Source organism: Lathamus discolor, chromosome 5, assembly GCF_037157495.1.
Source record: "Lathamus discolor isolate bLatDis1 chromosome 5, bLatDis1.hap1, whole genome shotgun sequence".
Taxonomy (NCBI): domain Eukaryota; kingdom Metazoa; phylum Chordata; class Aves; order Psittaciformes; family Psittacidae; genus Lathamus; species Lathamus discolor.
The window spans coordinates 85664030-85678316 of record NC_088888.1 but is presented as its reverse complement, the minus strand read 5'-3'; the positions used below and the strand labels follow the sequence as shown (position 1 = coordinate 85678316).

The 14287-nt window shown below is 48.0% G+C and overlaps 1 protein-coding gene across 1 annotated transcript; it reads left to right on the top strand.

The window, feature by feature from the left end:
• The first annotated feature begins 5222 nt into the window (after nt 1-5222).
• BAG2 (BAG cochaperone 2) lies at nt 5223-13610 on the top strand. The gene is made up of 3 exons (XM_065681473.1): nt 5223-5496; nt 11060-11169; nt 12475-13610. Exons 1-3 carry the CDS (start codon nt 5324-5326, stop codon nt 12873-12875), a joined length of 684 nt encoding a protein of 227 aa, XP_065537545.1. The 5' UTR covers nt 5223-5323; the 3' UTR covers nt 12876-13610.
• The last annotated feature ends 677 nt before the right edge of the window (nt 13611-14287 follow it).

Below are 14287 nucleotides of genomic sequence, written 5' to 3'. Positions count from 1 at the left end.
TCTAATGAGCAGTGGAATGAGACTGAAAAATTTTCAACTTCAAAAGCATCTCAGTTCAAGTTATAGAGGCTTTTGGGTAGATGGGCTTTTTTTTTTCAGTGCAGACCCTGAAGTTTCAAATTCCTTTCACATGAAGAGATGTTTCGAGCTTAGAAAGCTCTTTGCTTGGCTTAACAAATGCTTAAAACCTGGGTAGACTTGTGTTCTCCAGAGTCTGCTAAGCTAGATTTTGATCATGTGCTTTATTCCTCATAACGCTTTATTCTGTCATATATGTAAAGTTTTCTTGTACCTGATGGGCCATGACTTCATCACCCTTGTGTGCACACACATTGCCTATACTCGAAGCTCCAGTTATTAAACAGATTGTATGGGCCTCCTCGTCTGTTTACCAAAACAAGTAGCAATCCCCAGCCACTGCTGCTATGGCTTTTATAAAACAGCTAAATAAAGGTCTAGTCTCCGTATTCTCTTTATGTTAAAAGTAGTCTCCAGAATTATCAACATACTGAAATTTGTCCTCATTTCCTTTGGTCTCCTTTGAGGTTCTCTTTACTCTCTGAAGTTTTTCTTTGCAAAGTTTTCTGCCATCACAGGCCTGTGATACTTCTGTTTCCAGAAGAACAGAGAAAATCGGGTTCTTAAAACACTGCGTGTACAGACATGTGACTTGTTGCTCACCAGCATCTTGCGGTGCTGCACCTTGATCCTCAGCTGAAAAAAGTGTCTTGTAAGTCGTTATGTTCCAGGACTTAATGTTTCTGGCTGGGGAGTCTTGTTCAACTGGCTTGAATTTTTGAGGTTTGCCCTGCATATGCAGGGAGATGTGTCTGCATTTACAAGCACATCTCATCTGTTAAAAGGAGCCTGCCCCCAGCATCCTTTACATTTGTACTGGAAGTGATCTGCCCAGCCCTCCTTAAGAGAACTTGCTTCGGTGGTGATGTTTGAGTTCACCCTTCATTAGTCTAAAGTAACCCTGTGGAGCTTTTTCATGTTTAATGAGGAAAAAGTCTGATCTCCACCTGGCTGCTACCAGCTGTTGGCTTTAATGCTCTTAATTTCTGCCTGGTGCATGTGTGAGTCTTACAAAACTGAAATGGTGACAAGTCAAGATTGCTATAAGGCTCTTAATCTCTTTGGTGCTTTGTGTGCCATACTCTTTCATACAAACCAAAATCCCTCTTTCTGGTCGTGTTCAGAGACGAGATGCCAAACAAGTCAGCGCAGCTGTTAGGAGCGTCGCTGGAGCAGCACAGCGTTGTGCCTGCCTGATGGCTTCTGAAGCTTAATCATATTTAAAAGAACAAAATAAAAAGTTGAGATGAGCTTGCTGTAAGCTGCTTGCTTTGCATGTGTTTGTGGGTGGTGGGTTAATTTTCTCAGCTCTTCAGGGTACACAAGACACGACCACTGCTGCTCCTATAGTGGTCACAGAATGCAAACCTTTACCCAATCCTTACCAAATATGGTGAAGTTTGTGGAGGTATGAAGTTAGGCCATTTTCTTTCTTAAAAGGAAAGTGTTCTATCATCTGCCTGTGCTGTCCTGGCAATGTTTACAATGACTGCTGCAAACTGGAGGGAGGTGAGGAGGATGGATGACGAATGGTTTCAAAACTAGTTCAGAAAATTGGCTGACATTAGCACAAAGATGCTTTCTGGCAATTCTTTCCAGCTAAGCAGCTTTATTGAGGTCTGCATCTGCGCGATTTCCTGATGCTTCTGAAGATCAAGTTTCCTGTTGAAATTCTTCATTCAAGTGATTTAGAGCTTGGTTGTAACAATGTCGGTCAAATAACATGCTCTGAGATACCTTAAAGGTGGATGTAAACAAGTCAATTGCAGCAAGTACACGCAAAGTGTGCACTCGGATGGCAAAGCTCAGTGTGCATGGAGCTTTAATGCGAAGTTCCTTTTGCAGATCTGTGCGAGTTCACTTTGACTGCAGTATCCTCGTTTCTGGGAGTCCTTCTGTATGTTTTTCTTTTGCGCAGAGCCCCATTGACAATCCGCCCAGCATCTGCAGCTGTACAGAATTCACTGGCTCATTTCCTAGGCAGTTTTCCTCCCTGTGAGAATGCTGCAGGCCCCAAAATGGTCACACCAACTTTCACATTGCTTCTGAGCTAGAGGACTCCAGTCAGACTTCTGACAGGCTTGGGACTGCAGGGCTTGTCTGCACACTAAAACAGTGATGTGAATAGGGAAAGCCAGGGCTAGCTTGGATTAGCATTGGTAACGATAGCCTTCAAGACACAGCAGCACAGGTTCCATGGGCGCTAAGTGAGAGGGCAGCCCACTGTGACAGTAGGTATGTATTTTGAGTGGAAAGGTACCCTAGAAACTCACATTGATCCATCTTCACTGCTGCTGAGGTGGTGCTGGGGAGACCGCAGGGTGGCTTTGGTTGGCTGTCCCAAGCCATGGCTGCATCCTTCTGGGTGTGGGAACTGCTGTGTTTCCATCAGACTTGTGCATAAAGGCAGTTTTTCAGATGAAGTTCCTGAGGACGAAGGGAGGAATTTCTGGCATGGCATTGCCTGGGTGTGGACTTTCTCTTTGATCCTATTCCATGACAACTCATATGTGAGTGTTGGGGTATGTGACAAGGTATATATCAGGGTCTGGAATAAGGCAAAGCTGGAACTAAGGTACTATTTAGCAATGTGACAATTTGTAGTGCTTTTGCCGTAGATCAGAGTCATCTCCATGGCTCTGGGACTTCTACAGATCCGTCGGGTGCCCGAGCCCTGGGAAAGTTGCTCTTTGTGCTACCTCAAGGGACCTTGTACCTGTGAAAGAGACTCTTCTGTGCGCTGCTGTTTTGCAAATGGCACTCATTTCTTTACAATGCTGTAGTTTAAAACGGAGACATCCAGCAGCTTCTCTGCTGAGGCGGGAATGCCGAAACCATGAGACAGGCACCCTCTGCTCACATTATTCTTGCTGGTGCCTGCAGCCGGGGCTGTGGGCACCAACATGCCCTCATATTCATCACGTTCATTACATGAACACAGCTGTGGAGAAGATGAGGAGAGGGGGACACAGGCATGATAGCAGCAGCAGTCACCAGGCCATCACTGCTCTTCACCACGGAGAAGAGGAGAGGAAATCTGAGCTTTGTTTCAGATATGGGGTCTGTTGCCTCATGGCCTTGAAGGACCTGGTTCCTGCCTTTGGTTTCCCCAGACTTCTCCTAGCTCAAGTATAAGTCACTTCCTCCAGAGACAGATTCCAATCTTTCCAGTCCAGCTGTCTGCCATTTTGGAAAAGTGGTGACAACTATCCCTTCACATACCTCAGCAAGACAGGGGACAGGGGACAATCTACCGCTCCAGAGAACAGTAAGAGCAGTGTTCATCATCATTCCAAGTTTCTAGATGGGAAAACACCCTGGGTTGCAAGGCTTGTCTTGGAAGACTGTTTTTGTTTCTGAACCCATGTTTTTGTTCCGTGGTTTGTGCTATTCTCACTTCTAGGGTGAAATGCCATTTTACTGTCAAAGAGGGTAAGTCATACATGATGTGTTTGGAGCAACTACAGCTGTTCTGTGCTGTGTTTCACTGCAGCTTCTACCTGTGTAGAATTAAGTGTAGAATAAGCAAGTTAAAAACATGCTCATAGCAGCTCAGCTACTTTGATTTCTGCTTTTTAAACCCAATCTAACCGATACTTAACCAATTGGCACAGGAAGAATAGAAGGATCCCAGGAAAAATAAATGGTTGCAAACTGTTTGTCATGGCTACAAAGGGTTTCTGTTTGGGGTGGGAAGAGGTTTTTAATCGTCTTCTACAAAGACTGTAGAGAGATGGATGGAACAATTGTTCAGAAGAAGTTACTCCCATGAGCTCACAGGCAACAAGCCTTACCCTTACTTATCCAGCTACGCAGAACAAAGGAAACGCAGGCAATTAATTTAACGAGAGCGCTTGGGACATGATATCATTCTGAATGGACGAGCCTGAGAAAACGGCTATTTTGAATCACAGCTGGATAAGCACACAAGCAGTATCCCTGTGCAACAAAATCCCTCTCAGCTGGGTGCCAACAATCAGTCTGTTAGAGCCAGGGGGTATCTGCCCAAACCTGGACTTTGGGGATAAGCAAATTCCTTTTTCAATACTCACTGTAGTAGCAAGTAAAGCCCAACCGTGGTTTGAATTGCTGGAACCAACGCTCCAAGCAGGAACCTGAAGTACAAGAGATTCTGTGCAAGTTGTTGGCTAAGCTGGCGGGTTAAGCACTTGCCAGAGAGAAGACACCACTTTGTACAGTCAAGTTTCATGTGACCTCGGAATAAATCATCACTAGGGGTAGATCCATTATCTTGGCTACCGTGAAATACAGGGATTTTTCCCTTTCTGGCATAGAGAACATTAAGCACTTTGCTTTCCAGTAAGGCTTTTTGTACCACCTTGGACAATAACAGATAGTGGAACAGCTCCTTTTCTGCAGGTAGTCAGGGGCCTGTTATGCTTGGCACCCGATAGATGTGCTGTAAGTGGCAGTATCTCACGTATCTTGTTTTTAGGAACACTGTTCAGGTTCTGCTTTCAGCAAGCACGGTCTCTGCTTTACTTTTCTCCAATGTTCCTCTCCCTTCCAACAGGCTTCTGGATTTTAAAAGCACTGTTTTCTTCCCCCCATTTCTTGGGTTTTCAGCTTTGTGGCTCACTTTTTGAATAGCTTTACATGTAACATTTGGGGGGTGGTGGACTTTGTTTCCTTTAATGACCGATGTTCCGAGAGGCAAATGCTCATACTAACAGCTACCATCTCGAACCAGGTTAATACTGGTACTGAAAATCCCTCCCGGTTTAGCAAGAGGCAGTTTGCTGCGCTGGGCTGGGCTGGGTTTTGCTGCTGTTGTCGCGCTGGGGGCTGGGGACATACGTGGGGGTTTGGGGGTCTCTGCACCGCAGGAAGCTCCGGGGTGGTGCCGTGGGTCAGCCTGGCCGCGCCGGACACGGCTCGGGGTGGGATGCGGTGACGCCGGGCTGCGAGCAGCAGCAGGGAGCCCGAGTCCGGCCCGCGGGTTTGCCCGCCGGGTGCGGCCCACCGCCGCCCGGCTCGCCCACGGTCCCACCGGCCAGAGCCCGGCCCTGCGCCCCGCGCACACCGCGGCTGCCCCTCAGCCGCCGGGCCGGGCCGCGCCGCGGGAGGCGGGGCCCGCCGCGGAGGCGGGGTGGCCGCGGGCGCGGGCGGCGGGGCGGGCGCCTTCTTTGGCCATGAGCGAGGTGCCGGCATTCGGCCGCCGCCTGCGGGACGCGGGGAGGGAGCGGCCGCGGCGCGGATCCGCCGGCGGCAGCAGGCGGGTGCTATGGCCCAGGCCAAGATCAGCGCCAAGGCCAGCGAGGGGGCGCAGCAGCAGCAGCAGCAGCAGCAGCAGCAGCAGCAGTCCGGCGGGCAGCTCCGAGGCCGCTTCTACCGCTCCACATCCATGGCGGACCGATCCAGCCGCCTGCTCGAGAACCTGGACCAGCTGGAGCTCAGGTGGGGGCCCGGGCGGCGGCGCGGAGCCGGCGACTCCGCTCCTCACGGCGGGCGCGGGGGTCTTCCGCGGCGGGAGGGGGCCGGCGCTGGGCGAGGCTTCCTGAGGTGAGCTCGGGCAGAGGATCCGCCGCAGCGGAGGCGGTGGGGGCAGGCTTAGAAATGGCAGCTGCTGCGCTGAGGTGAGGTGGCGTGTCCGGGGAACACGGGAGACGGGGGCATGTGGGGGAAGCGCAGAACGGGGTTTGGATTCGTTACGCTTCGGGGCTCGGGGAGCCCTCCGCGCACGGGGGTGGCGAGCTGGGTGCGGTGCAGGGCAGCAGTGACCCGACGGGAGCCGTGTCCCTCATCCCGCTCCACAGCCCAGTGGCCCCCGTCCCGCACCTGCCGGGCAGGTGTTTCACAAGGAGATGCCGGACGTACGAGGATGAGAGTTGGTGTCATTTGGGCTCGCTGAGGCTCTTGCAAGCCTTTCATCTGCAGTGCTGAATGTGGGGGGGTGTGGTGGTGATGTGTGGGGCTTCATGTGGCCCCAGTCTCCCTTTGCGCTCCCCGGTTCGTCTGTGGGTGTTCTTGTTACATGTGCTTACGTCCACCTCCTCTCTGAGGTTACAGTCACTCGCGTAACTCTAACACGAGCAGCATCGCATCCTGCAGCTTAGGTGCCTGTTTCTGAAGCATCTGCGAACACAGTGTGTGTTTCCTTGCTGCGCCGAGGCACCTCTGGTCTCCTCCTGCCAAATAGTCCCAATTGACTTCTCCCCAGCTCGGCAGCATGAGAGGCGATTCCTCGCCTTTAATCATCTCCCTCGTCCTCTCAGCTCTGCCTAATTACACGGTGCCTGTCCCGAGGTGGCTGGATGCGCGGGCGCTGAGGGTGTACCACTGATTCACCTCCTGCCGGTACTGTTCCAACACGCCCTTTCCTTCATTACAGCTGCATATTGATCAGCGGCTCTCGCAGAACCACCCACAGTGTTTCTAGGACTTTCCTGTAATTAAGAGAGCTCTGTGGGACACGGGAGTTGCGTTCTCCCCTTTCTGCCCGCATTGCTTTGCATTAATCGGGAGTGGACTTTATACGCTATTATATTAGCCTTTCCCTTGGCTCGACTGAATCTCCTTGAAGTCCCTCGCAGACTTCTCTGAATTTGACTAAACCAAATCACTGTCTGCAAACAAGTCTCGCTGCTCACATCCAGGTCTGGCGCATGAATATGTAACTGCAAAATAAGCAGCAGGATATGCAAAGATGTGTTTCGCATTTGCTGAGCGTCTCCGAACCAAAGCAGGTGGTTTGGTTAACCAGAAATTACACCCCAAATTACACCTCCCAGTTTGCTGTGGGTCTTTCAGGCATAGTTCTAAACAAGGAACAGTTTACAAAGGAAGAGTCAAACTACTTTGAAACAAAGCGTGTTGGCTAGTTGGGCATGGAAAAAAATACAAGAATTCAGTGACTTTAATCAAAGTTATTTGAATGGCAGGAGGAAAAGCTTCCACTTCTTCATTCTCCAGCCGGTTTAGTTTAGCTATAGACCCTCGAGATAGTGCTTGTAAATATAGAAAGTGAAAATTTGTCGAAGTGAATAACAGCCTTTAATTAAACCCCTTGACAGTCCTCAGTTCTCAAGGTTGGCTGAACCCCGAGGCAGCCCTCATCCCTTCGGAAATGCACTGATTTGAACAGCCTTCACTTCTCTCCCTTCCCTTCCACCCCAAGAGCTGCTTTTCTGACAGTACCAGAGTATTTTTGTACCTCCCTGCCCTCCGTTTACAGAGGGACCTTTTCTCTAAGGAAAGTGAATGGGAAATGGGGACTAATTTGGCTGCCAGGGAGTGAGCTCATGGCCAGGGGGGCAGGTGGCACATTTGTCCCTTGTAAGGGCTTGGATCTTCTTGTTGCCCTGACTGCCCATGAGTGCCAAGACATCTCGGGAGCAGCTGGAAGCGGGACCAGGGTCTGTGTCTATGAGTCACCGTGTTCTGGTGGCTCAGTGAACACTCAGTCCAGGGCATAATGGTACGTGAAATTAAGTCAGACTTCTGCTTGTTTTCTTTCCTAAAACCTTATTTTTTTTGTGCTTTTTCTCCTGTTCTCCCTCGGTACAACCACATTCCCCCACCATTCACTTGTATGTCTCCGCTCACCTGAGTGCAGAAGCTCAGTCTAAGCAGCTGAGGATGTCAAGGCAAAACCCCGTGTTGTCTCTGCCCACTGCGCACAGCTCTGTCTCAGGCAGAAGGCCACACCATCCTCAGATGTTTCTTACTGACTTTGAACACTTGTCCGCACCTCCAGCATAACAGAGAGCTGTTTAAGTCAGGAGTTGTGTAAGGGACAGAGTTATTGCAGCTGTCATAAGAAAGAGGGTGTCCAGTTTCTCATCTGGAAACAAAGTGCGGCCGGTCCACCTGTTCTTCCGGGGAATGCTCTGCTCATGGGAATGGCATGTGGGAAAGAAAGGCACTACGCAGCTCATCACGCTCTGACCACGCGAAACCAGAAGTTAGGAATGTTTTTCTAGTGTTAGGTAATGGGTGGAATATTTAGTTGATGTTCAAAGTGACAAACACACTCCAAGTAAAAGTACAGCTGGATGTTTTCATCTGTTTGTTAGAAAAAGACCATGTTGCTGCATAAGATAAGTGATAATTGGGCAGGAATGAGTATTCTGTGTTCTTTTTGCCTTCTGTTCTGTGGCTGGCTGTTTTTTTGAGACTCGGATTGTGTTTCCACTCTGTTCCGCAGCAGAGGAATATGGGTGGAAACCGTATTCTCTCTTCCAATCTTCTTTCTTTTTTCCCCACCCCAGGAAAGTAAAGATTCACACAGACCTATGAAGGTAAAGCACATTTTAGAGAAGTTAGGAAAGCAGGCTGCAAAGTGTGGACCTGGCAATCTTGGCAGGGGCAGAGGAGGGAAAGGTGTGCAGTCCCTGTAGGCTGGTGTCTCTCCCAGCTGTGGCCGGGGGGCCGGGAGGAGCCAGCGGGACCCTTGCCAAGAGGCCTTGCTACAAGCCAGGGCAGCAAAATAGGGCAGGGATGTTGTGGGCATCTCACCATGACGCAGCCCCCAGCATCTCTCTGGGGCACTGACCATTTTCCTGAGGCTGGTGTGAGTGGTTTCCTTGTTCTTTGTTTTCTTCCCCCTAGAGCGCTGTTCTGAAGTTATCCTGTCTAGTCGTTTTGCGACCCAGGTCCCTAGCAGTGCCAGCTGCCTGTTCCCTCTGCTCCTTTGCCTTGTCTTTCTCAAGTCATCTCCTCCTGTCTTCCGTTCAAGCTGCAGCTCCTGGTGGCTGGCTGTTGAGGTGCTATGTTTGCTGCCAATGCACTATGTTACCATGTTGTGCCTCCACTCTGCCTTCAAGAGCTCTCTGAAACCCAAAGAATTTATTTTTAAGGTTATTTAGTCCCATCATGCTGCTAACAATTGGTCAAGATGGAAACATTTAGAAGGGAGAGCAGAGGGGGAGTCCTGTCATGCTGCTTTCCTGTCCCTTTGTCCCCATGGCTGGAGCTGTGGTGCCTCCTCCACTTGCCATTACACAGTGCCGGGTAGGTGCTCATTTTGACTGCTGTTTGTGGACGCAAATACACAAAATCAGAATCCCAGTGGATTTTAGTCACATTGCAGTTGAAGAAGTGGTTAAGATAATTCCCAAGTAGCAATTACTGCAAATAAAATAGTTCTCAAGATTTGGTTACACGGCTTCCTGTAAAATAATGTCAAAGTTCTAGTGGGTAAATTAGGGTGGGAATTTTTCAGCACACAGTCACGAATTCTGATCATTTGGCTTTTTCGGTCCTACCTCACATAGCAGTAGCTGGCTTTTGGAAGCAGTGATGATCTTGTAGGCACTCTCTAGTATTGCACCAATGCAGGATGCATCTCTGCAATGCAGTTCTTCTGCATTCTTCATAGTACCCAGCAAAGCCTGTGGAAATCAGGGATTGATTCATCTGCTGAAGGCAGACCTTTCGTTTTTAAGGCAGTACAATAATATACTGAATCTGCTTTAAAAACACTATTGCAGTTTTTGATTTTAAGCTCTCCAGTGGCCACGATGCATTTATAAAACTGAAAACACTAGTTTTTTAAAAAGGCACGGTGAGGCATTTATGAAAATATTGCTAGACTTGCTAAATTACAAAGTGCAGACATCTGAGGCATGGAATGACTCCACCTGCCTCATTGCTCTTACTAACTCCAAAATAATAATTAAAAGCATTTGCTCTCGGCAAGCATTTGCATTGCATTAGCTTTTTCCCACTCCTCCTCAGAATGAACATTAAAGGCAAGGCCTGAAGCTTGTGCTTTCACTGACTAAATTAGGCTAAATATTTTGTAAAACAGAACCATTTTGTGAGCAGGCTGCATGTGAAGTGTGACTATTTATATCCTCAGATGCTCCCATTCTTCAGTGTTCTTTCGCCCTCTTTTCTCTTACTGCTGTTCTCTGAAGTTACCTGCCCTCAGCCAGCCTGTGAGGAAGGGAGGGAGGGAGGAGCAGCAGCTCCATACCTGTCGCAGGAGCAGAAGCAGCAATGAGCCACCACCATTTCAGGGCAGGCTCATGTTGAAGAGCACAGAGCATCTAAGAGACTCATCGATGGTTTGTTTCCCCATTTCTGGCCAGGTTTAATAAACATTTCAGGATAGATGGATTCCCGTGCTGCTTACAGCTAGACCTCCCATGCTGTGCGCTGGAAGCATCTGAAACTCTCAGCCAGGTTCATGTCACACGCTGCTTTTCTGCAGGGTCTGGGAGCGCAGAGTTGATGGGTTTGGCACAACTCTTGCAGCCAGTTGCAGCTTGACAAGTCCTCTGCGAGCCCCTGCCCTCAGGCCTGCGGGGCAAAGCCCCAGGGGAGGGGAAGGTTTCCATCTTGTTCTTGGCTTCCAAAGTAGATAGTTGCCAAGTATGCTTTTCCATATGACTCAGCTGAATGCAAAATCCCCTCCTTAAAATCATGGTGGGGAGTAAGGCAAGAACTAAAGACTTGCACTCACATTTCAAGTGTAGCATTTTCACATTGCCCATGGCCAGATGGGCCTGTACCTTATGCCATGAGGAAAAGGAGGGCAGACTAGGGGCATTCAACACACAGCTTCCCAAGACCGAAGTTGTCATGGAGAGCAGTTCCTGCTGGGCTTTCCCTTCACCCTCACTGCATCATGTGTGATGGGGACTCGGTCTGTTTCTCTTCTAGTTCAGCAGCTGGTAATAGTTGCCAGTTACCTACAGGACTTCTTTTATGGGGCTATAGTACCATCAGGCTCTGGACATCCAGACTAACCATGGAGTAGGACAGAACAGCACTGTCAGTAAAACAGAAGATGTCCTACTGAATTATTCTTGGTTTGGGTTTTTACAAATTATATTGAGTCTTGAAAAGTGAAGGTAAGATACAGGCAAAGGCCATGAAATCAGAGAGGCTGTCTCATGGATAATTAAGAACTGACTGTACTTAAGCTGAAGCTTAAAAAAACAGTTCTTGGCAGCTATAGAGGTGAACAGCTATTTTATTATTTAAACATTTTGTTTGGTTCAACCATGCTCAGGGTAGAGGCTTTCCGTGACGCAGCATCTGCTATGGAACAAGAGAAAGAAACCCTGCTAGAAATGATCCACAACGTACAGAACAGCCAGGACATGAGGCACATCAGCGAAGGTAAGCAGCTGCTTTGCCATACCCTCCCAAGTGACTTGAAGTCAGACAGCCCGTGCCTTAGGGAGCAGCTCTGCTTGGTGTGTGCTACTGGTGAAGGTACAGGCCCTGGAGCCAGCTCATGATTCCTGTATCTCGGGATCCCCTTTTTCTTGACCGTGTAACTTCAGATACTGTTGTTCAGCCAGATGGTCTGCCAGGAACGATGCTATGGTGTATATGTGTGTCGTGGTTTAAGCTGAAACCAGGACAACGTGACAGCCCATACTCTGTTCAACTGGCTTATTTTCAAAATCAGGGTAATACAGCTTAGCTGAGGGAGGGATGTTGATGATAATGATGCTTAAATACAGTTGAAAAACCAGCATTTTAATGGCTTTGAGTTCTGCACAGGAGTGCTACACAGTGTACAGCCTGCAGGAACCTGATGATTAGGATCATTATCATGGTTGTGTGATATATGGATTTAAATATGTTCCCTAAATGTACGTTTTATAGCAGGTGCTTCAGATTGCTGGTTCATTGGCTTTTCAGGAGCTTACATATCAAATATGCTGTGTCCGTGGTTTGGGGAAAGATTGTTTTCAGATAGTAGAAACCCATTTTTTTCCTGGCCCTTAACTGCAACTGGTAGTCAGAAATCAGGTTTCTCTTTATGGCCTTCTGGGGTACTGCTTAAATCTCCTCCTCACAGTGGCGCAGTTAACACAAACTGGCAAACACACCAGTTCGGTTAATGAAGAATGTTTTCTGATATGTATGCTTTGCTTTAACGTGACACAGCAAGTGGTGTGTTGGCAGCAGAAACGCATTGCTTACATTCTTAGGAGAGCTTAATGCCTCATTTCAAATCAGAAGATGCTTCTGTGAAATAAACAGGACTTGGGCAAAGGCAGGTAACTCATTTCTGCCCCCTGGAAATCTTGTTGATTGCCACTTGCTTAAAAAAACAACCTTGCTTATTGGAAAGTTCTAGCACTTTGGTTCTCTTGAGGGGAGAAGGCTTAAGCAGGAGAGATTTAGGTTAGATATAAGGAGGAAGTTCTTTACTGCAAGGGTGGTGAGGCACTGGAACAGGCTGCCCAAGGAAGTTGTGGGTGCCCCATCCCTGGCGGTGTTCAAGGTCAGGCTGGACCTTGTCCTTGAGCAACCTGGTTTAGGGTGAGGTGTCCCTGACCATGGTAGGGGAGTTGGAACTATATGAGCTTAAGGTCCTTTCCAACCCTAACTATTCTATGACTCTGTGATGTTATTTGCACAGGAAAGTATTCCCCTGTAATGCAGAATGTGCTCTTGGTTTTGATGTAGGTGAGAGAGAAGAGCTTAATTTGACAGCTAATCGCCTGATGGGCCGAACCCTCACGGTGGAGGTTTCTGTGGAAACCATCCGGAACGCCCAGCAGCAGGAATCCCTCCTGCATGCCACCAAGATGATCGATGAAATTGTCAATAAACTTCTAGATGATCTGGAAGACGCCAAAATCCGCTTAATGTCGCTTTACGGTGCATGCACATCCGACGTGCCAGCGGGACCCATCGATCAGAAGTTTCAGTCTGTGGTGATTGGGTGTGCCATTGAGGATCAGAAGAAGATCAAAAGGCGGCTAGAGACTCTGCTTAGAAACTTGGAAAACTCGGAGAAGTCCATCACGTTGTTGGAGCATCAGAAATCATCTGTTCGACAGTCTTGCAACAGCAAACAGGATTAAACTGTCCTCCGGGCTAGTTCTGGCAAACTGCAGGATAAGCAAATCTCCATAAAAAGCACACAGAAGCTAAGGAAAAACAATCTCTGTGCAGGCACGCACGTATGTACGCATGCACAGCACCAAAGTATCTTTGACTGCAAGGTGCAAGCATTTAATGGGTTTTGGTAGCATCAGCATTTTCTTTTGGCAATAAAGAATGCTCCTCTAGAGTTGATCCTGCTCTGCTGCAAGTTGTGATAGTGCTTCTGCTGAACTGTCAGGAACTGCCAAAATCTTTCCTCCATTCTCCTGGGTTGGTTTTTTTTAAGCTAAAGTTGATTTGTCCTATCATGAGATTTCAGCTTTTCTCTACTGTATACATAGTGTGTGAACCAGACTTTTGGGGACAGACAAATTGTGGCAATAAATCCAAAACCATTAATAAACTGTTGATGGTATTTTCATAAACCACACTGTCCTGCTCATTACCACACACAGTTTGAGTGATTTTGCACTGTTCATAAGTAGATCAGAGTACTTCCAAGAGACAGACTCATACCTCCCATTTGTAACTGAGGAAGTGAAAAGCAATGCATCCAAAGGTCACAAGCAAGGCTAGAAATGAGCTCCAGCTCCTGCAATCCACCTTTACACATCCTGCCCAGAGAGGCTGGTAGCCTCCCACCACCTGTAGTTCAAGGTTGCTTTGTAATTTTAACATAAAGGGAATTGTGTTTTATCAGCTACTATTCTGCACGTTCATTTTGCATCATCACCTGTGAAGCTGCAGAGCAGAACAGCTGAATTCTCAGGTGGCAGATACCATATTCACTCCTTGTGTAGGATGGGAGGTGCCAGGGCTGTAAACCCCCCATACGCGTGGAAACATGCTGTGGTTCCAGGAACCTGACCCACACTTCTTGGGAACCTCAGGAGCTGTGGGGGCACTGACGCCGAGTTTTATTTGCAGAAACGACACTTGCAGATGATGCTTTCAGAGAGCAAAAGTCACAGCTTTGGGACTGGAAAAAGTTTCCACAAATTTGGTGAGATTAATTTCATAATTCCACTTTAAAAAATCACTGCTTATATTCATGTGGTTTAGCTCCTTGTGAACTTTAACAAGCAAAGTAAATCTTCCAGTTGTTTAACAGCATTAAGCACCTTGAAAATAATACACAGCAGGGACTGTTCTTGGAAACTGCGCTGTGAAGTAGTGAAGTTGAACATAGGTTAGTGATGCTTAGAATATTCCTTCAGTATCTGAGGGTTTTAAGGCCATTGTAAGATTATTCAGGCCAAAAGCGTTAAGGGATTTTTGTTTTCCTTTTTAGATCCTCCTCCTGTCTTTTATAGCTCTTGTACAAGTGTTTTTGTTCTTAAGGACAAAATGATCACAACCTCTATGCTCCAGGGATAAGGTAATACTGCAG